This window comes from Triticum aestivum, chromosome 3A (assembly GCF_018294505.1).
Source record: "Triticum aestivum cultivar Chinese Spring chromosome 3A, IWGSC CS RefSeq v2.1, whole genome shotgun sequence".
In the NCBI taxonomy this organism is placed as follows: Eukaryota; Viridiplantae; Streptophyta; class Magnoliopsida; order Poales; family Poaceae; genus Triticum; species Triticum aestivum.
In genome coordinates, this window is record NC_057800.1 from 598,281,870 (window position 1) to 598,303,489 (window position 21,620).

The following is a 21,620-nucleotide window of genomic DNA, read 5'->3' on the forward strand; positions in this document are numbered from 1 at the left end:
AAGCCGGAGCTATAGCATACATATGGATGAACCAGCAGTATCGAGTAATGAACGACGTGGAGCACCCCGTGGTAACAACCCGACGGGTGGTGCTGATGATGCTCATGAAGTGGTGAACCGGGCCCGAGCGTGTAGGGAGGCCGAGTTAGCCGCACAACATCAGGCTCGGCAACTCACGCCGGTTTGTCCAACCATTTCAATCGAACCTGGTGTTACTTCTAGTTCTTTGGGGGTGCCTTGCCTCGTCCCCGCTTTACGCAACATGCACTTGCCCAAGGATTTCAAAGGCCCACGCAAGGTACCAAATTATACGGCGGATCAACCACCAGAGACATGGGTAGAGAGCTATGAGATGGCCATGGAGATGCTTGATGTGGATGACACGGCGTGTGCGAAATACTTCACCATGATGCTCGAAGGAACGGCCCGTACTTGGTTAAAAAGCTTGCCCGCTAATTCTATTAGTTCATGGGCCCAATTACGAGCCCGGTTTATCAACAATTTCAAGGATACCTGTAAACAGCCTATGTCGATAGTGGACTTAGCTGCATGCGTCCAGGAGGAAGGAGAGTCAACCACTCATTGGGTGTGCCGGGTTTCACAAGTGTTGCACTCCTTAGACCGCATCAACGCGGACACCACAGTATTAACCCTAGAAGGCAACTGCCAGTTTGGGCCCCTGAAGTTGAAATTGGGACGGATGAAGCGTCATTGCACCGACATGGGGACCCTCATGGCCGCTTTGGTAAAATATGCTGATTCTGATAGTACCAAGGATCCCGAATCTGATGATGACAAGACAGGGAAGGGGAAGAAGAACAACAGCTCCAAAGGTCAGCGGCATCACTGGGCAGGCAATGGCGGAGGAGGCAAGCGTAAAGCGGATGGCAACATGGATTTTGTGGCTAATACCAACGTACAGGACAATGGCCAACGGCGCAAGGGTAGGCCAAAAAATCATAGTGGAGCACCCAACCCCAACCCAAACCGCCTGAACTATCTGCTAAGCCAGCCCTGTCCAAGACATGGGACGAAGGAGGAGCCAGCAAACCACCTTTGGAAGGATTGCTTAATTATGCAGGAGTTCAAGAATTCTAATAATTTCCGGTATGATCACGGATCTGGCAGTGGCTCAGGGTCCGGGCCGGGTTACGGTGGAGGAAGTTCCGGTTCAGGATTTAATGGTAATCCGGGCGGACATAATGGTCAAAATAGTCAGAACAACCAGGGTGGTTACAACCAATAGCAGCAACAGTCAGGTTACCAAAGCAACCCAAAGCAGTTGAGTAATGGGCAGTACCATGTCTTTACCACTAGTTTGGACAAGCGAGACCGGAAGGTTCAGAGGCGGGCAGTCAACTCTGTTGAACCGGCCACACCCCATTATCTACGTTGGTCTGAACAGCCAATCATATGGAGCAGAGAGGATCACCCACTCCAGGTCGATAATCCGGGTCAGTTGGCTCTGGTGGTGGCGCCTCAGGTGGGAGGTTATAAGTTCACCAAGGTGCTCATGGATGGAGGGAGCAGCATTAACATCCTATACTATGAGACCTTCCGTCGTATGGGACTTACAGATAAGAATCTCAAACCGTCCAATACAGTATTCCACGGTGTAGTGCCTGGCAGATCAGCATATCCCATTGGTAAGATAGCTCTTGAAGTGGCCTTTGGGGATGATCATGATTCCAAGTCGGAGACATTAACGTTTGAAGTGGTGAAAATCCAAAGTCCATATCAGGCCCTGTTTGGGCGTCCGGCATACGCCAAGTTTATGGCTCGGCCCTGTTATGTGTATTTGCAGCTCAAGATGCCGGGTCACAAGGGGACAATAACGGTTCACGGTAGCCGCAAAATCGCTTTGGAATGCGAGGAAGGAGATGCGGCTTATGCAGAGACGGTTTGTGCCACCGAGGAGTTGAAGTACTATAAAGACAATGTTAACCCGGCGGACATGACTCCGTTGAAGAAGCCAACTACAGAGCATGATCCGGCCCTGAAGTTCAAATCGGCGGCAGAAACTAAGCTTGTTGACTTCATACCTGGCGATTCGTCCAAGCAGTTCAGCATTAGTGCCAACTTGGATCTGAAATAGGAAAGCGCGCTCATCGAGTTCATCCGTGAGAATCGGGACATTTTTGCATGGAAGCCCTTTGACATGCCAGGTGTACCGAGGCAACTCGCTGAGCACACACTTAATGTGGATCCTAAATACAAACCGGTGAAACAGTTCCTCCGCCGGTTTAACAAAGAAAGACGCAAGGCGATTGGAGAAGAGGTAGCCAGGCTCTTAGCAGCTGGTTTTATTGCTGAAGTTTTCCACCCTAAGTGGCTTGCCAATCCGGTGCTATTCCTTAAGAAAAACGGCACCTGGCATATGTGTGTGGATTACACAGATCTTAATAAATCTTGTCCAGCGGATCCTTTTTCCCTCCCCGTATTGATCAAATCGTTGATGCTATGGCGGGTTGTGAGCGTTTAAGTTTTCTGGATGCATATTCTGGCTATCATCAGATCAAAATGGCAGTTAAGGACCAGGAGAAGACGACATTCATAAATCCCTTTGGAGCCTTCTACTATGTGTCTATGCCCTTTGGGCTCAAAAGTGTCCAGGCAACTTATCAACGGTGTGTACAAAATTGTCTTCACAGGCAGATTGGCCGTAATGTACATGCTTACGTGGATGATATCGTGGTTAAATCCAGGGAGAAGGAGACTCTGGTTGATGATTTGAAGGAAACCTTTGATAACCTAAGGACGTACAAGATGATGCTTAATCCGGACAAGTGTGTCTTTGGTGTACCGTCGGGCAAGTTATTGGGTTTTCTGGTGTCCAACATGGGAATTGAGGCTAATCCGGAGAAGATCACAGCCATCACCTCCCTGGCTAAACCGAAGTGCATCAATGATGTTCAATGCCTGGCAGGCCGGATTGCCGCGTTAAGCCGGTTTATCAGCCGCCTTGGTGAGAAGGCGATCCCTTTGTATCAGATGTTGAAGAAGACGGATCAATTCGTCTAGAGTTCTGCTGCTGATGAGGCATTTGAGGGCTTAAAGCGGCAATTGGCCAAACCGCCTGTGCTCGCCGCTCCCATTGACAAGGAGCCGTTACTACTATATGTTGCTGCTAATGCTCGTGCGGTCAGCGTGGCTATTGTGGTGGAATGAAAGGAGGCAGGTAAGGAGCATCCGGTTCAACGTCCGGTCTATTATATCAGCGAGGTACTCATTGAGTCCAAGCAAAGGTATCCGCATGTGCAGAAGCTGGTGTACGGATTTTTTATGGCAAGCCGGAAGCTTAAGCAATACTTCCAAGGGCACCCAATTATGGTGGTCAGTTCTGCTCCTGTGGGAGATATCATCCAGAACCGGGAAGCAACTGGTCGGATTGCAAAGTGGGCTATAGAGCTGGGGCCGTACGGTTTGAAATATGTGCCTCGGGCAGCGATTAAGTCTCAAGCACTTGTTGATTTCATCAATGATTGGACGGAGATGCAAGCACCTGAAGAAAAGCTGGATCATACGTATTGGACCATCCATTTTGACGGATCCAGGCAGTTGGAAGGCTCGGGGGCTGGAGTCGTATTAACTTCCCCATGAGGTGATAAGTTTTGTTATGTTCTCCGTTTAATGTTCCCTTATACTAACAATGCAGCTGAGTATGACGCCTTGCTCCATGGTCTTCGGATGGCTAAGGAGATGAATCTAAGTCAAGTTAAGTGCTTCGGTGATTCGGACCTTGTGGCTCAGCAAGTGTCTGGCACTTGGGACTCCAAGGACCCACTCATGGCAGCATATCGTCGTGAGGTGGATATTGTTGTAGGTTATTTCAGAGGCTATAAGGTGGACCACGTGGACCGGCAGAAAAATGAAGCGGCGGACGCTTTAAGCCGGCTGGGCTCTCAGTGCAAACCGGTCCCACCCAATGTTTTTCTGGATGTGCTGCACAACCCGTCGGTGAAGATCCCTGGTGAAGAGGATTTGGCCATTCCTGATCCGGAGGCTCAATTGGTGGCAGTTCTTCATGTTATTCCGGATTGGACGCTTCCTTATCTGGCGTACAAGAACCGGGGCGAGTTGCGAGAAGATGAGATTCTGGCCCGGCAGATAATCCGGCGATCCAAGTCCATGGTTGTCATCAACAATGAGTTGCATCATTGCAGTGTATCAGGAGCTTTTCAATGTTGTGTGTCTCTTGAAGAAGGCCGTGAAATTTTGCGGGAGATCCGCGAAGGAGATTGTGGTCACCACACTGGTTCAAAGCCTCTGGTGGCTAAAGCGTTTCGCCATGGTTTCTATTGGTTAACTGCTCATGCTGATGCAAAGGATCTGGTCAGACGATGTGATGGTTGCCAAAGGTTTTCAAGACGTGCTCATGTACCGGCTCAAGAATTGAGGATGATTCCAATTACTTGGCCGTTTGCGACTTGGGGGCTGGATATGGTTGGGCCTTTCAAAAGGTCCAAAGATAAGAAGACCCACCTCCTGGTGGCGGTGGACAAGTTTACAAAGTGAGTGGAGGCAGAACCTATTAGCAAGTGTGATGCGGCCACAGCGGTTCAGTTCATCAAAAAGGTGATTTTCCGGTTTGGCTTTCCGCACAGTATTATCACAGATAATGGTACCAATTTATCCAAAGGTGCTATGAAGGAGTTCTGCGAACGGGAGCACATCTGGCTCGACGTTTCATCAGTGGAACATCCACAGTCCAATGGTCAAGCAGAAAGAGCTAATCAAGAGATCTTGAGAGGCATCAAGCCCCGGCTCATGGTTCCTTTGTGGAGAACGCCGGGTTGTTGGGTAGAAGAATTACCATCTGTGTTATGGAGCATCAATACAACACCCAACAGATCAACATGATACACACCGTTCTTCATGGTTTATGGAGCGGAAGCGGTTCTCCCCAGTGATATCCGTCATGATTCACCTTGTGTCACGGCTTATATTGAAGCGGACAATGAGACAGCACGGCAAGATGCTTTGAACCGGTTGGATGAAGAGCGTGACATCGCAGCCACCCGATCGGCGATTTACCAGCAGGATCTTCGTCGTTATCACAGTCGCCGAGTCAGAACCAGAGCCTTCCAGGAAGGAGATTTGGTGCTTCGGCTCATCCAAGATCAGACTGATATGCATAAGCTATCCCCACCTTGGGAGGGGCCTTTCGTGGTCAGCAAGAATCTACACAACGGGTCGTACTATCTGATCGATATTCGAGAGCATAAGGACTCATGTACATCAGAGGAAGAGACTAACAGGCCGCGGAATATAGCTCATCTTCGGCCTTACTATACCTGAGCCATTGGCTATGCTTATGTACATACAATGTATATATATGATTAAGTATAAAAAAACCGGAACCTCAGCTAAAGCGGGGTATCTGTTCTTTTACATCATGAGAGGTTACACGGAGTTGCTCTAAAGCGGCCTCCGGTTTACCCCTTGAGTTCACTTTGCTAAAAGCATCGTGTTATATCACTTGGAGGATTGGTCGTGTCCGAACCAATACCATGCCTCTTGATAGGCGAAAACCACCAAATCACTTGGGGACTTGGTCATGTCTGAACCAGTCATGCCTCTTGATCGGCCTAAGGCCACAGAATCACTTAGGGGCTTGGTCGAACCCGAACCATGACCACGCCATTTGGTCGGCATAAATGCCACAAGAATCACTTGGGGACCTGGCTAACTAGAACCATAGTTACACCTAACGGGAGCTTGGTCGTGTTTGGCCATGGTTACGCCATTTGATCAGCTTAAATAAATCTTTTTTGGCAAACATTTTTGTCGTTGCTTTTGCTTCATACTTTTCTTTGAAGGTTTTTTTTGCTTTTTATTGTGTTCTTTAAAACCGACAAAGTTTTTTAAACAATCAATTGACGGAACACAGTTCACGTCAATCCGGAGACTATTTGTCCGGTTTGATCCTTGTTGTTAACATCCTCTTATGGAGTAACACGGTGTTCATTATAACCTGGCACGGTTTACATGGTAACCAGTGTCATATACATATACAGGAGTTGTTGTTTCCTCCAAACAGTGTGGGTTTGCAAAAGCTCCGCTTCAAGGTTGGCCAAACCACCTTCACACTCAATGGTGGCAGCTATTATGTATCTCAAATTTTTTGATCATATACTTAAAATTTTATTTGGGATGTTTTGACTTTATATATACAAACATCATATTCCGCCTGACGGTACAACCGCGGTGGCATTTAATGAATTTCTTATTTCAGAAAGTATTTTGGAAAGTTCATTCCCACAGGAAGAACAAGTTATGCGCGAAGGCATATCAATATCAAAGGTATCAGCTAGCCTATTACAAGGCAACATGGTGCCCATAATAACATAATTGTTTTTCACAAAGGAGAGACAGTTTTAAAACCGGCTTCCGGTTTAAGCTTGGCCACCAGCCTGGCCTGATGGCTGTGGGTCATCCTGCGCCGCTTCAGCTTCCGTTTCTCTACCCAGTGGCTGAAAATCCACAGTTGTCCAGTCGATTCCCATCAATGCTTGAAAAACAGCTTTGTCATGGATTAGCGAAGACGGGTCAATATCGGGAGCGTAAGTATGCTTACGGATTGGAGGGATCAGGTTTTCCGATTCATGGATTGGTGCAGCTATTCGCTTGTTCTGGCTGTCATATTGGGCTTGATAATGAGACAAATCTGCTTCCTCAGCCAGTTGACAAACTAGCGGACGTACCTCCCAGTTTATGGCTCGTGGATCCGCTTCACCAAATTCTAACCCGTCTTCTTTCAAACTGGGATAACCCTGAGCCGCTTCAATAGGATCAAAATCCGGCACCCAGGCTTTTGCCCGGATTAAAGCATTGATTGCACCGGTTTGAGCAGCAGATTTCTTCAGCTCTTCAACCCGGGCAGGAAGCACTGACAGTTTCATCAAAGTATCTTGAATCATAGTGGGCGCCGGTTTGTTATGAGACGCGGTACAGATGATCCGCTGGGCACCAGTATACAATTGTTCAACCAAGGTATAGGCGGCTTTCAATTTCTTCCGCACATCTGACCCCAAGTGACCAATGCGTGTCCCTGAAATACCATAAAAGATTAATAAACCGGCGACTCTGTAAGAAGGCAGAACCAATTCAGAAGGCAAGCTGGCTTACCAAAGATAGCAGTGGTCATGGCATGAACGTGCTGCTTTATGCTGGTCAGTTCATCCGTCACTGGTTTCAGTGCAGCCTCAGCATCCTCTGCTCGTTTGATCAAAGCGGACTTTTCAGTGGCCCAATCCGCCCGTTTCTTCTTGAAGTTCTCCTTAAGTTGTTCCATGGCGCTTAAGGCACTAGCCAATTCCTCTTTTGCCTTGGAGGTTTCAGCCTGTTGGGTTTTCAGGTTTTCTCGCAGATCGATGACTTGGCTTTCTTTCGCCTTCAGCTCCGCCTGCAGGCATACAGATATATGTTTCAACAAATCGGTAGAAGGATTCAAGTACCAACCACATAACAAGTTATGCGCTTGGCACTTGGGGGCTAATGCATATTCGATCTTCATCTTTCAATTTTTTACAAAGTCCCAAGCTCAATACAAGTATTCAACTTGGCACTTGGGGGCTAATGGCTATTTGATCATATGTATTCTGATGCGGCAGTTTCAATTACTTAAAGTACCGGTTTAACTACGCTAAGTTGAACCGGCCCTTGGGGGCTACATCAGCAAATTTCAAAGCATCAAGATTTATATTATTAAGTCCCGGTTTGAAAGAATAGTTCAAACCGGCCCTTGGGGGCTAGGAGAGTCAGCAAGAATAAAAGCATACAAGCAGGAAGGAGCATATGGAAGTTACCTCATATTTATCTTTCATCATATTAACCAGACCGGCTTCGTAGTCACGGCTGGTATACAGCCGGTTCAGATAGCCGCAATGGATATCTTGGGCGTTCAGAGCAGAGTAAGCCGTCAGATCAGTGTTCCACGTGCCTTTGCCAAAAGCAGCAAATTCTTCCTTGGCAGAATGTTTGGATAAAGCGGCAGGATTGCTTGGTTCAGCATGACCAGTGCCAGTAATGACAACCTCATCATCCTTGGTACCGCCGGTTTGCACTGGAGTTGTTGGCTTCTCAGTAGATTTTGCTGGACCGGTGGAGCTTTCAATCCGGATGGAACCTGTGGGCTGTTGGATAGGGCCTGAGGTATCAACGGGTCTCTCTTCAGCAATAAGATCATCATCTAGCTGTGGTGGATTGTTGGGAATATCCTCAGAGATAGCCGCTTCAGGAATGACATCTTCTTCGGCCGCTTTGTCCAGGTGGGCCTTCTTGCTTGGCCTAGGTTTGGCCCTGAGAAGAGTAACCAAATTAAATACAGCATGTGTTCTAAGGCAATGTACTGCAAACATCACAATAAATATGGCTTACCCAAGCACCATTTTGAGCGGCGGGAGCTGAGTGGCCGATGACTCGCCAGAAGATGAGTGGGAAATAACCTGGTAATCGGAGTCAGACGGATTAAGAGGTTGACGAAAGCAGCCCGCTTTAGGACAAGCACCGATAGGCGAGTTAGAGACCTCGGAATGACGTTTCCGAACCGGACTGTTTGGTAAACCGGCGGAGGTAACTACCTGACCGCTGTGCCGGGTGGTGCGGCGAGCCTCGTGTTGTTGAGTCTTCATAAGAAGTTTAGGATCCAAATAAGCAAGAGGATGAGAAATTTTAACTTTCCGGTTTGCCTGACGGATTTTTTGTGAAGGCAAAGTTTCTGAATCGGAAGAGAGAATAATTACCTCTGCAACATCCGCGTGGCTGGCTTCGGCATCATCATGACAAATATCATCATCAATAAGACGCATGAAAAATAAACCAAGTGAGTCAAGCTCTACCTCAAAGTCCGGATTATCCACCTCATCATCAGGGGCCGGATTAGAAGATGCAGCGGTTCTTTTCCTGTGGGCAGTCTTCTTCACAGCTTTAGTTTTTTGCCGGATTGCTCTTTCCGGTTTGTCTGCCTTCTCTGGTTTCTCCTGCGGTAGCTTTTTGCTCCAAAACGGATCATCGCCCTGATTATACAGACACTGATATTACAAACAATGACCAGACATGTCAATAACAGATTCAGCAAAGAGAAAAATCAAAGTCTTACAGCTGGCGGTTTGTTGGTGGCACAGAAGGGAAGCAGGCCGGTTCTAGCGCAGATGTGCTCCGGTTCATTCAGTATCTTATGCACAGCCTCTGTGATTTCTTCACCGGAGAGCTGGAGTCTTGAATGTCGCAGTGGGTCATCCACACTATCAGTATATTTGCACATCAAACCGGAGCGCTGACTAAGGGGCAGTATGCTCCATGATATCCAACAGCGAGCAAGGTCAACCCCTGTTAAACCGTTGGCCATAAAGGCTCTAAGCTTTGACAGCTGAGGAGCATATTTGCTTCTCTCCTGGGCAGTCAATCGTTGAGGAAAAGGATGGGTATTGCTGAGCCGCTCCGGACGAAAGCCAGGCAAGGGATTCTCACCAGCAGGGGAGGTGTCTTTGCAGTAGAACCATGTCTGATTCCACTCCTTGGGGTGACTGTGCAGCTTGGCGTGAGGGTATGTGACCTCTTTCCTTTTTTGAATCGCCATGCCACCCAACTCCGTATTAGAGCCATCAGTAAACTCAGTACGGCGGTTTAGATGGAAAAGACCTCTAAATAATTCCACTGTGGGCTCCTCTTGAAAGAACACCTCACAGAGCACTTGGAAGTGGCACATATTTGTAACAGAGTTGGGGCCAGTGTCTTGCGGATGGAGTTGGAAATCAGTTAGAACATCCCGGTAGAATTTAGAACCGGGCGGTTTAAAACCCCGGGCTAAGTGGTCTACGAAGACAACAACCTCTCCTTCTCGAGGTGTGGGGGGGGGCATTCTTTGCCAGGAGCCCTCCAATGGATGGTATCTTTGCTGCCCAAGGTGCCAATCAGGACTAAATCATCCAGTTGATCCTCTATGACGCGAGAAGGGACCCAATTGCACTCATACACTTGCTTGGCCATGATGGAATCTACAAGGTAGAAGATCTCGGTTCAAAAATGCATTTGATCAAGATACGTTGGTATGGACACTGTTAAACTGGAGACAAAGCTATCTGAACCGGAGTTTCATGAAGCAACCAACATCTGGCGGTTCAACAAGGGGACTAATGGTATATACCGGTTCGTAAAAATTTTCTACAAAGTTAAACCGCCTGATCTAAGCATTGAACAGTCAAGACTGCGGATGAGTAAGTACACAAAAACAGATTTCACAAGATTATACTACAGCTTTGGATGTGGAACATGTTTATAAAGGAGATAAATATTCAAGGCCCTAAAGGAGCAGTGCCGAATCAATAAGCGAAGGTACGGATAAGATCTATGGTCTTAATATGCGAAAGTGAAAACGGAGGATAAAAACTACTGCTACACAGAGCGAAGATACACAGACTCGTCTAAGGATCTATCATATGAACAAGAAGCAAGCCATGAACAGTCGAGAACATGGAAACCCTAGAACAGATCTATGATGAAAGGGATAGAAGACTTACCGGAGCTGAGGAAGAAGCGGAAGGTCACCGCGGTGCTCTGGTGCGCTCAGGGTGATGCAGCGGCCAAAGTTGGTGCAGAGGTCGGCGACGGCAGCGGAGCTCCGAAGACTGGGTGACGCGAGGAAGAAGAAGCAGAAGGGCAAGCAGGGGAAAAAGAAATGACCATTCGGTCCTATTTATAAAGCAAGGGACATGGGTCAGGCGCGAAAATCAAGGAGCTGCAAGTTTGGAAACAGAGCTGTCGCCTCGACTATCGCAGATCTATTAAACAAGAAGGTATCACGGATAGTTTCTTTATGATAGATGACGTCACGCTGATTTACAGCAATCAGAGAAGATGACATCACGGCGGTTCACCAAACTACAAGAAGACATTGATGATGAAGTTTTGCTAAGGATTGACATGAACCTGTTCAAATCAATCTGGGGCCTAATGTTGGGGATATTACTACTGGGCGTAAACCGGCCTATCTGGGCCGGATTAACTTCGTCAGTAGTTAAGCATGTTAAAGCCCATGAAGATAGATGAGGGCTCAAGACCCATAATCGGCTGAGAGCCTGTAGCCGTAAACCGGCGTCAATATGTAACTTGTATTGTAAGTAAGGAATAAGTAGAGATCAAACTGGACACATCTATGAGCCGGTGTTGGGACTCTGTAAACCGACGGGCGTCACCCATGTATATAAGGGGATGACCCGGCGGCGGTTCAAGGACAACAGACAACAACTCGAGACATAGGCGAAGCTTATTTGCTCCCTAGTCATCGAAACACCCATCAATTTCATCACAACTAGACGTAGGCTTTTACCTTCCTTGAAGAGGCCGAACTAGTATAAACTCTCTTGTGTCCTTGTGTCCGCTTTAACCCCTTCAAGCTAACCTGTAGCGATGGCTCCATGACTAAGTCCTTTCTCTAGGACATCTGCCGTGACAAAACCATGACAACCACCGTATTGCAATCACTTGCACGACATCAAAAAATACTCCACGGCAAACCATAGATGTAGATCTTTTGATTACCTCGGCAGGGCAAGACGGAGCTGAGTGCATGTCCATCCACTTTCCAAAGTTTTGAGGCCCCCCAAACACGCTGTAGTCCATAGCATGCTTGGCCATCAGCTGGAAAGAACAAAAAAAGAAAAAAAAGAAAAAAAAAGCTAGGACGTAAGAGAGAGAATGTAAGTTTAAGCACGAATGAAAAGAGTTGCCATGTGGAATGAGACATGGATACAGTACTCAAACAGCCATGGATAACAAAGGTAGTCATCTCTTATGACCCACAGACGGTTGCCTCATGCCAATTTCTAGGCATGCCGTGTGGGCAAAGAAACCAGAACTAACCTGCAGTTTTCCATATGTGGTGTTAGTAGCCTTGTCTGCGGCAAGCACAACCTTGACAGCGTTGATAGTCCACGCAGAAACTGCAAACTTGTGCGCAGGCGGCGGGCCTCCTGTCCCAGTGAAATCCACGGTGGACAGGTCAAGATAGTCGACGTACATGAGCTGATGCAAAACAATTTTAAAAAGAAATAAATATCAGTTGCCATCATGGGTACTATGTGGAGGAACACAGGATAATATATGTTCCCATGATAATCAAGTTGAGGTGCATGAAAGAATAGAAGAAAAAGAAGAAGATGCCATCTACATGTGCTAATTGCCATCATAGTGTGATAGCAGTTGTCATGTTGTTATGATGGCAGTTGCCATCATAGTATGATGACAGTTGCCATACTAATATGATGGGAATTACCATATTGGCATTATGCCAGTTGCCATATTGTCATTATGGCAGTTGCCATCTTGATATGATCAGGTTGCCATCTTGTTATGATCAGGTTGCCATGAATGAATAAAAGTGTGTTAAAAAACAGTGTTCACAGAAAGAACTGGTAAAAAAATACCATTTAATGCAGTCGACAACCCTTTTGGTACATCTTGCTTGAGAATGCATCATGCAGGAAGTTGGCAATAAACTTACACCAATTCATGTTCTTCACATTTCCCAGATCCGCCTGCACCACACAAAATTTCAGGACAAAAAAAGGTTGCCGCATCAGAAATCAAATGGAAAAAAACATCGGAAAACGCTGGCAGTCACTAACTTTACACATGACATCGGAGCCAAAAAGATCAAAGAAAAATAAAGTAGTAAAGATGGATCATTCACCAGGATGGGGAAGCATTTGTTGCTTGGGCGAAGAGAGGTGGTCGGTGCGAAAACAGCTGAGATGAGGTACATGAGTAGCTTCATCTTGAAAACATCTCCATGCATCGTCATGGCCTGCAGCGAATCTGCCACTGCAGACGTGTTCGGCATGGATTCAGACCCAGGAAACAAACGGGGGAACAACGCTTCCTCGATCTCATTGTTGACCTCGTACGGGACTTTCATATGTCCACGAGGCACACCCAAAGTGCAGAACACGGATTCCTCGTTCAACGATAGTCTTCCACGTCTCGGAATCACGAATTCCCTGGAGGCGGGGTTGTAGATCTCACCAAGCCAGTCGCATACAGGGTTGACAAGGTTCATGCACCGGACATCCATCATAGACTGCATACCCATATCAGCAGCAGCCCCCTTCTGATCGTCGGTGAATTTGTCAGTCAACGCAGTCAGTCGTTTTTGGGAGGCTCTGTTGCGAATACGTTTCTTCTTCTGCAAAAAACAGACAAAAAGTGATCAGTTGTTGCCATGTTTTTGCAAAAAGTGATCAGATGTTGCCATGTTTTGCAATGTCATGAAATTTTAGTTCGTGTCAGACGACTGCAAGCTCGAGGTGTCAACCAGTAACATAAATCAGGAGGAAGGGGGATGTGTGAACATTTACCTCATCACCCTCTTTTCTCCGTCCAGTTGCCCGATTACGCTGTGGTGGATCCATGAAATCATCATCATCGTTTTGATGATCGCCACGAGCCATTCTGCTGAGATAGAACAGACCAAATTGTCATGGTGGAAATGTAAATGCAAGAGGTAAGCAGTTGCCACCTAACAGAAAATGTCAACTAGTGAATGCAGAAAAAATAACATGAACACACACGCACCCCTCCTATGATTGTCGGAAACATAAACGTGGCAAGTAAGCACGTTGGTTGCATTATCAAGTAAAAAAAGTGTACATATGGTAAATGCACTTGAAAACAAAAAATGTTGAAGTTGTCATGTTAGCCCAAGATAGTACGATAGAAAGTCACAGAATCCTCCACATCAGAAAAACTAAGATGTGGCAGCTCACACACTGTCCTAAAAATACACCAATCAAATGCCACTTGTTCAGCGGCATAAATGTGCTAGGGTGAAATTGCCGTGCTGAAATGCAACACATACTACAACAGATCGATGAAACCACATCTAATTCAAGAACCTGAAAATTTGCCACAGTGTGATCAGATATCACAAAGTCGTTGTGGCAAAACAAAAAAATAAAAAAAATTGCGCCTACAGTACAATGAATTTGCCATATTGTACTGACTGCGGCATGACAACAGACATGATGTGGTCAGCGAAAAACTTGCCACATGCAAAGCATATGTATGGCATCTGACATAATGATATGCAAATTTGGTTGCCACATTATGCAGCCAATTTGCCACACTGTCTTATCTGCAGAATGGCAACAGACAGTGTGCTCACATTCTATTCGCCACATGCATATACTATCCAAGTGGCAACAGGCATACTTGATGTGCATATTAGTTGTCGTCCAGTGTAGTTGGCTCCTGAAACTGCATTGACTACCGATTTTGGCAACTATCACAGTGTGGTAACTATCACAAATCATTCAAAAAAAAATTAGATGCCACAATGAAAAAGCATGTTTGTGGCTACTATCACAGTAATTCAGCAAATTTAGTTGCCACATGGAAGAGCGTGTGTGTGGCAACTATCATAGTCATTCAATAAAAATAGTTGCCCCATGCGAAAGCTTATATGTGGCAACTAACACAGTCATTTCAGTAATTTGTTGCCGCAAAAGGGAAACACGTTTGTGGCAACTATCACATTTGTTCAGGGAGTTAGTTGCCACACAATCATGATAGTTAATGAAACTATCAAGTTCGCTTCATACTACAGTTTCAAAACCCAACTAACTAGATCTAGGGTTCAATGGCAACTACCGCGACTTCAAATTCACCCTCAAAATTCTCCCACGAACTGACTGCAAACACAAATTTGAACCAATGCGCATCAAACAAAGCGGGAGACACCTGCCCAATCCATAGGCAAGACTAGTGCGTGCCTCCGGACAGGCATAACCACACCGACGATGCCGCGGCCGTGGCCGCGACGAAACTGCCCAGTGCCACCAAAAACGGCTAGCAGACAACTTCGACGCCAGCGAGAACGCCGACGCATCGCCGAATCGCCTGAATCTCTACGAATCTCGATCGAGGAATCGAACAGGGAGGGAAGGGGGAAAATGCAGGAAGAGATTGCGAGAGTTGTAGCGAGCACTACCTTCAACCCGCAGGCGCTCCGGCGAAGCCGCTCCGTTCCGGCGAGCCCCACCGACGGCCGCGAACACCGTCGATTATTCCGCCTCCGCCGTCGCCTTCTCCCCTCGCCTTCTCCTCCAATGATTTGAAATGCGAGTGGGTTGTGCCAGTAACTGCGGTGCGGGTGAGTAAATGGAACCGTGATGGAGAAGGGGCAGAGGTGTGCGACGTGTTTGACGTCAACCGCGATCGGAGCGTGGCGTGCGGGCGCATAGCAGTTCCACCGCACGCCTCTGAGTGGCAACCGCTGACCGCGGATGGCAACCAACGTGCGGGCGAACTGACTCGCACACCGCACACGCGCCTCGTCCTACGTGGCGCAGAAAACCGGCCGGTTTGTTTTAAGATTCGTGCACACAGTTGCCAACGGAGATGCTTGCGTGTGGTCGGGATGGTGAACGCCCACACGTGTGGGCATTAACATTTCCGGTAATTAATGTCCTTGCAGAAAGGTTAAGCCGAAGCTTTTGCACCCACCAGGGTAGGCCACCGTCCGTCGCGTGCGGTGCAGCAAGCGTATGCTTGACATGTCCCCGGTGGCTTCGAGGCCATCCAAACATCGCTAGTACCATTTCTGTTTCGAATTACTTGTCGCAGATATGGATGTATCTAAATGTATTTTAATTCTAAATATATTCATTTCTGCGACGAGTAATTTGAAACGGAGGGAGTAGTACTTAGCATAAAATTTTGCGCAGATAGTCAATGCTGCTAACCGCTGGGTCGAGCAACACGCACGCGGTTCCAGTTCACCTCCTAATTAAGGTAGAGTGGCCAAGACTCAAGGCTGTCCATACAATAATGGTAATATGGTCAAGGCTCGGGTCAGGAAAAGAAACCCGTGTCGATCGAGCGGTACACCTGGGCGAAAATTCCAACTCCGGCCGCCGGAACGAGGCTTTGCTGAGAAAGATGGCAACAGCGCAGCTCCTCCTGGTCGGTCGGTGCCGTCTCGCCTGTAAGGCTGCGGCGAGATTAGTGATCTTGCGCCGCTGGCTGTCACTCGCTTGACATTGCTTCGAAGCACAGTTTTGTGACGGGATGCAGGTCCGGTCGGTTGGTTGTTGCCAGGTGACGGTCGTGGACGCAGGGACGGATCATGGTACAAACGGGAATGAAAAGACGGATATGAGCGAGCAGTCGACAGCGAAACTCCGTGGCGAGCTGAAGATATTCTCGCTGGTCCTCCTTCATCGTCGTCTCTAGCAGTACTGCTACTGTAGGTGGGAGAAAAGGCCGGCACGCCATCAGTTGACGCGTCATGCCCATGCCCATGCTTACAGAAAAAGCCAACCGTATGAGTACGTGCCATGCCCTCCTCGAGTACCGGTTGAGTACCCCTGAATAAGCATCCCCGTGGTACACAACGTAATGGCATCGGGACCGTTCAGTCAGTAGGCAAATGCGAGTGTCAATCAATGTTTTAGATTGGTGAGAGTCTTTCTTACCTTTACGCCCGTTATGCTACTCCATGTACTAACTGAAGTTCTGATAACTCTCAAAATATCTGAATACTCTGCCTAAACTCAGTTGAGATCCTTTGATCTTCACGCTCTTCAAGTGGTGTACGGGTCCACTAAGATAAGGTGGCCCACCTGGCAGTGTGGTGGGTTTGGGTTGAATGGGTGGAGGGGAGGGAGAGCTAAGCTCACATGTCTGTCATTAACAGCAGCAGCGGTACATGAAGAAACATAAAGAAGAGGCGACGCAGTGGGGCTGGGCCATGCCTTTCCGCAAATCAGCACGAGCCACCGCGTCCTCTTGCCGTCCTGCCACCGGCCGATTCTCCTCCCACGCACCCACTCTGCGTTTTTTACCTAAACAAATCATTTGCTGTGGCCACTCCTCTGTTGCGGTTAAATCGCACAACTGCTGCCCTGATTGTTATGCGCAATATCTATGGCGTACGGTTAAGTGAGTAAGATCACGTAGTAGTAGAGGCCAAACACACGTCTGGAATTCTATAGCTGTCCTTTGCCTTATTTCTTCTTCCTTTTTGTTAATATCTTTTTCAACATATTTTACCTTATATATAAATTATATCAAAGACTGATTGTTCTATTGTTTTTGGGTAAAAACACACACACACACATTTGGAGTATATTTATGACATGGAGCTGGATCCCACACTGTAAACCGATGGTACGAGCAGGTGCTCTTGTAACGCTAGTCAAATTGCACTCTAGATGCGTGAAAATAAATTATTCACGCGTGTTCTTCTAATGATCTTCGCTCCTCATAAGGTGGTGTTAATAAAAAATGCACTTTTATAAAAAAAGAAATATGGTGTTAGTGATGCAAAATCATCGTAAATCATATCAAAATATGTGTTTTCCTTTAATTGCTTTAAAGCTTATGACTTCCTAGTTCCAACAAAATAGTGCTAAAGAGGATTAAAACTAATACTACCTCGGTTCAGAATTACTTGTCGCTCGAAAGAGTGTATCTACAGGAGTACAAATTATGATTTGAATGTGATTTTGCTCATAGCACCAATCTCTTACCAAAATGGAGAATTTAGCCTCCGGCCCATAATATAAGATTGTATTCAAGCTATGTTAGCTTGAAAAAACGATCTTCTATTGTGGGACGGAGGGAATAAATGGTAATTGTGATGTCCTCAATGCAACTGCACCATCAAACATAACCAAAGCAAGCCTTTACTCGAACCTTTCTACTAGTTATGTGTAGGCATGCATCATACCTAACCGTTGACAAATCGATGCATGATTTTCAGTCTTTTATTTATCAGTAGGGCTCAAATAACACATGGATCGAAAACCTTGGGATTGTCATGTGATGTCCGTAGATTGTTTTATTCTACCATAGAGAAAACAAGTACATAAAAAACCCGCCAGAAATATTCTCATGGAATGGAATCTAACTTATCAATCATCCACATGCGAACTTCTTCGAGAATCATAATCCTACAAATTTCTATGAAAAATATAAGAGCTCCCTACCATCGAGCACCACTTTTTATTGTTAGCTTTGGTCATAGCCGTTACTCCAAGGGTGATGTATTGCACCAATAATCTGTCAGTTAAACAACTGATGCGTCTCAACACATTTCGAGGAGAAGCATCTAGCTTTGGGTTCTTATGGCATTTCATCCTCACCCTGATGGTTCTTCAGACCTTGGCTTAGTTTCGTTGCTGTCTTCATTCCGGACATTGATAGATCACCCGGGCTCAAGTCTATAATGAGCTACAATTGCCCTATTCAGACTCACATAGAACATAAGTTATTACATCACAAATAAATAATTCAGAAAAGACAAAGCTGATAGTAGATTGGTGTGGTGATTGACTAGAGTAATAGTCCAGGAGTATTTTACCTAAGCATCAATAAAAATTCATGCACGAGCGATGTCCATAAAAAACCTCACAACTTCCAAGGGCTAAAACGGAAAAAACAAGTACCCCTCCTTCAAATTCCAAACCTCGCAACCGAAAAAGTGTGAAACCAAAACGAAACGAAACGAAGCTACCCCAGCTAGGGCCACACGCCTCTCTTCCCCCCGCCCCGCTCCCAAACTGAAAACCAAACGAGTCTCCGTCTCGGCATCTCGTCTCTCTCTTCCCCATCTCCGGCCTCCCTCACCCGCCTCCTCCCATGTGGCTGCCCTGGGTCAAGACGCGCTCCTCCTCCCCCACCTCCGCCTCCTCCGCCTCCACCTGCTCCTCCACGGCGCTCGTCGCCGCCTCGCCGCGCCTCTCCTTCAACTCGCCCTCCCTCAAGGACCTCCAGGCCCTCCTCCGCTCCGACCACGCCGCGCCCTCCCCGTCCCCGCCGCAGCCCCCGTGCTCCCCCTCCGCCGCGCGCGTCTTCCACCGCGTCCGCGTCGCCGCCTCGGCCCTCCGCGCGCTCCGCACCCTGCAGGCGCCGCCGCCCGCCGCCGAGGCCGACCGCCGCGTCGTGCTCTACTACACCTCCCTCCACGTCGTCCGGGGCACCTACGAGGACTGCCGCGCCGCGCGCGCCATCCTGCGCGGGCTCCGCGCCTCCGTCGACGAGCGCGACCTCGCCATGGACGCGCGCTACCTCGAGGAGCTCACGGCGCTGCTCCCGCGCGCGCGCCGGATCACGCTCCCGCAGGTCTTCGTCGGCGGCCGCCACCTCGGCGGCGCCGAGGAGCTCCGCCGCCTGCACGAGTCGGGCGAGCTGCGGCGCGTCGTGGCCGGCGCCGCGCCCCTCGCCGCCTGCGCGCGGTGCGGCGGCGAGCGCTACGTGCTGTGCGGCAGCTGCGACGGGAGCCACAAGCGGTACAGCCTCAAGGGCGGCGGCGGGTTCCGCACCTGCGCCGGCTGCAACGAGAACGGCCTCGTCCGGTGCCCGGACTGCTCCCCGCCGGCCGTCTGATCCAGATTCAAAAAGGTTCCAATCCACCGATGACTTGTATTACTCAGTAGTACTGCTAGATTTTAATTTCGTAGCGGGTACCGAAACCGAGATAAGAAATGGGTTCTCTGTGTAGTCTTTACTACTACTGCTACATGATTTAGTGTAACTGGTGTCTGATACAGTACCGTGTGTGATGAATTGGAGTTGCAAGTTTTCAGCATTTCCAAACCAAACACCTCTAGTGGCGCATTATGCTGTGTTGCGTACTTACTTTCTCTTTGCTAAGCTATGCTGGAGGAGATTAAGTCTGAATCTGAAGTTTGTTCGATGACCCTAGTAAATGATTGGTAAATGTTATTACTACTGCTTACTGCTAGTAGTAGAAGTTAAATGTTACTCCTGCTTACTGGTACTAGAAGTTAAGAAAGATTTATCCTGTGAACTGTACTGCAAGGCTAGTGGCATATGCAAGGCATGAGCCATTTGCACTGGTTCTTTTCTTCTTTTCCCTCTTCAAAATGTTCACCGTTGATGATGCAGTTGAAAGGTTGGTGTGTGTGGTTTGCTTGTTTGTTTGCGGAGGGGCACTGGTCAAGTTTCTAAAAAGCTGCCACATGCCATGCCTGAATTTACGACGCTGGGCCGCAGCAGCGGCAGCTAGCTACTTGTGGAGGTCGCCCGGCCTTGCCGAGATCTTACGGCTGCTACGCCGGAAAAGCGGTCTCGCTGGAAAAGCTAGCGTCTCTCTCAGGACACAGGGGAGGCTTTTCTTGGATGCCCCTTTTCTCTCGCCGGGGCCGATAAAATGGAACGGGAGCTCGTGCGGCGTTTTGAATGCCATCTGCTGATTGGTATGGTAAAGTAAAGTGGCCGTTGGATAGGACTAATAAGATCTGATTGGCCTAGTAGCAGTACTTAACTTGAGAGATCATTCATTCATTCATTCATCAATCCGTGAGTGAGAAATTATTTGTAGTAGGCCGGGGTTTCCTTGCCACACGGAGAGCCATGATTAGTGGCGCCACTTTGTGCATGAGTGTGTACAAGCCAGGGATCACGACCGGTGACGCATGATTCTTGTGCAGTCGCGCTCCTCGCCCTGTCGACCGTGAGCTGTCGAAGTTCAGAGCAGATTATGCAGATGCACGAGTGATCATGTGGACGCCGATGAGAGGGCGCAAGGCGGCGAATCGGTCAATCATGTGATGTGACTGCGATGCCCCGTCGCCACTTGGAAGCTGGAGCTGTGCGTGCGCCGGGGAGGAGGAGGACGCCGCACCGGCCGCCGGCGTCGGGTTGCGCATGGACGCATACGCCTGGAGCTGGAGACGTGACGAGGAGGAGGAGGGAGGGCGCACGACCCACGTGGTGGGACGCGGCGATCTCGGCTCGTCCGCAGCCCGGCCGTGGCGGGGCCGGGGCCTCGTGACGGCCTCGTTGCGGCGCCGGGCTCCATCATTGAGCCCAGTGGTCACGTCAGAGCACACACCAGCGGGTGTCGCCCCACCCGTCCCGTCGTGCTGCCCGCCTCGCCTTTTTCACCCCCGGTCTCCCGCTGCCTGCCGATCGGGTGCAGGGTGAAATTCCGGACGCGCCGTTGTTGCGATCGATCTGCTTCCGCTGCTACGCGGTCGCCTTGGGCGTGCGGGACTGGAAAGGCCTCCCGTCGGTGAGGTGCGCCTTGGATTGGAAGGATTTCGCGGCAGTGGTGGTGCACGGACTGCTCGTGCCCTGCCCCTGCTGCGGCGGTAGTGGTGGGCCTGGTAGTGGCCTGGCATGGTCGAGGAAGGGATTTACCGGAACCGGCGGCCCTGGGAGTAAACTGCGGCGGACACCTCTCGCAGGCCACGGGTTATTTTTCTTCTGGTGAATTATTCGTGGACGGTCAAACGGTGGCTCCGTCCTGCCTCGTAGAACCTGGGTGAAGCTTCAAGATGTTTCGGTGATTCTTATCATGCAGATGTTTTGGCTAATTGATGCTCACCGAATTCCTGCGATTCCACTTCCCCAATATGTTATGATTGACTTTATCGCTTGGACCTACCTATAACCTAGAGACTCTAGGTCCTTCCCCCTTCCCCCTTCCCCGCCGTGCGCTACTCCGGCGCCGACGTCCACCGCGCCTCCGCGCCCCGGGCCGTGCCACTCCGGCCGTCCCGGCCACCCAGATCTGTTCCCTCCCCCCCCCCTCTGCTTCCTCGTGCGGCCATGGCTGCCAGCCCCAGATCCGTTTCCTCCCAGGTCAGGCCGGC

The 21,620-nt window shown here is 48.7% G+C and overlaps 1 protein-coding gene across 1 annotated transcript; it reads left to right on the forward strand.

The window, feature by feature from the left end:
• The first annotated feature begins 18,477 nt into the window (after positions 1-18,477).
• On the forward strand, positions 18,478-19,680 carry LOC123062480 (uncharacterized protein At5g39865). The gene has a single exon (XM_044486014.1). It carries the CDS (start codon positions 18,640-18,642, stop codon positions 19,384-19,386), a length of 747 nt encoding a protein of 248 aa, XP_044341949.1. The 5' UTR covers positions 18,478-18,639; the 3' UTR covers positions 19,387-19,680.
• The last annotated feature ends 1,940 nt before the right edge of the window (positions 19,681-21,620 follow it).

Coding starts and splice junctions, on each gene's coding strand:
- LOC123062480 (XM_044486014.1), top strand. CDS start 18,640: ATGTGGCTGCCCTGGGTCAAGACGCGCTCCTCCTCCCCCACCTCCGCC.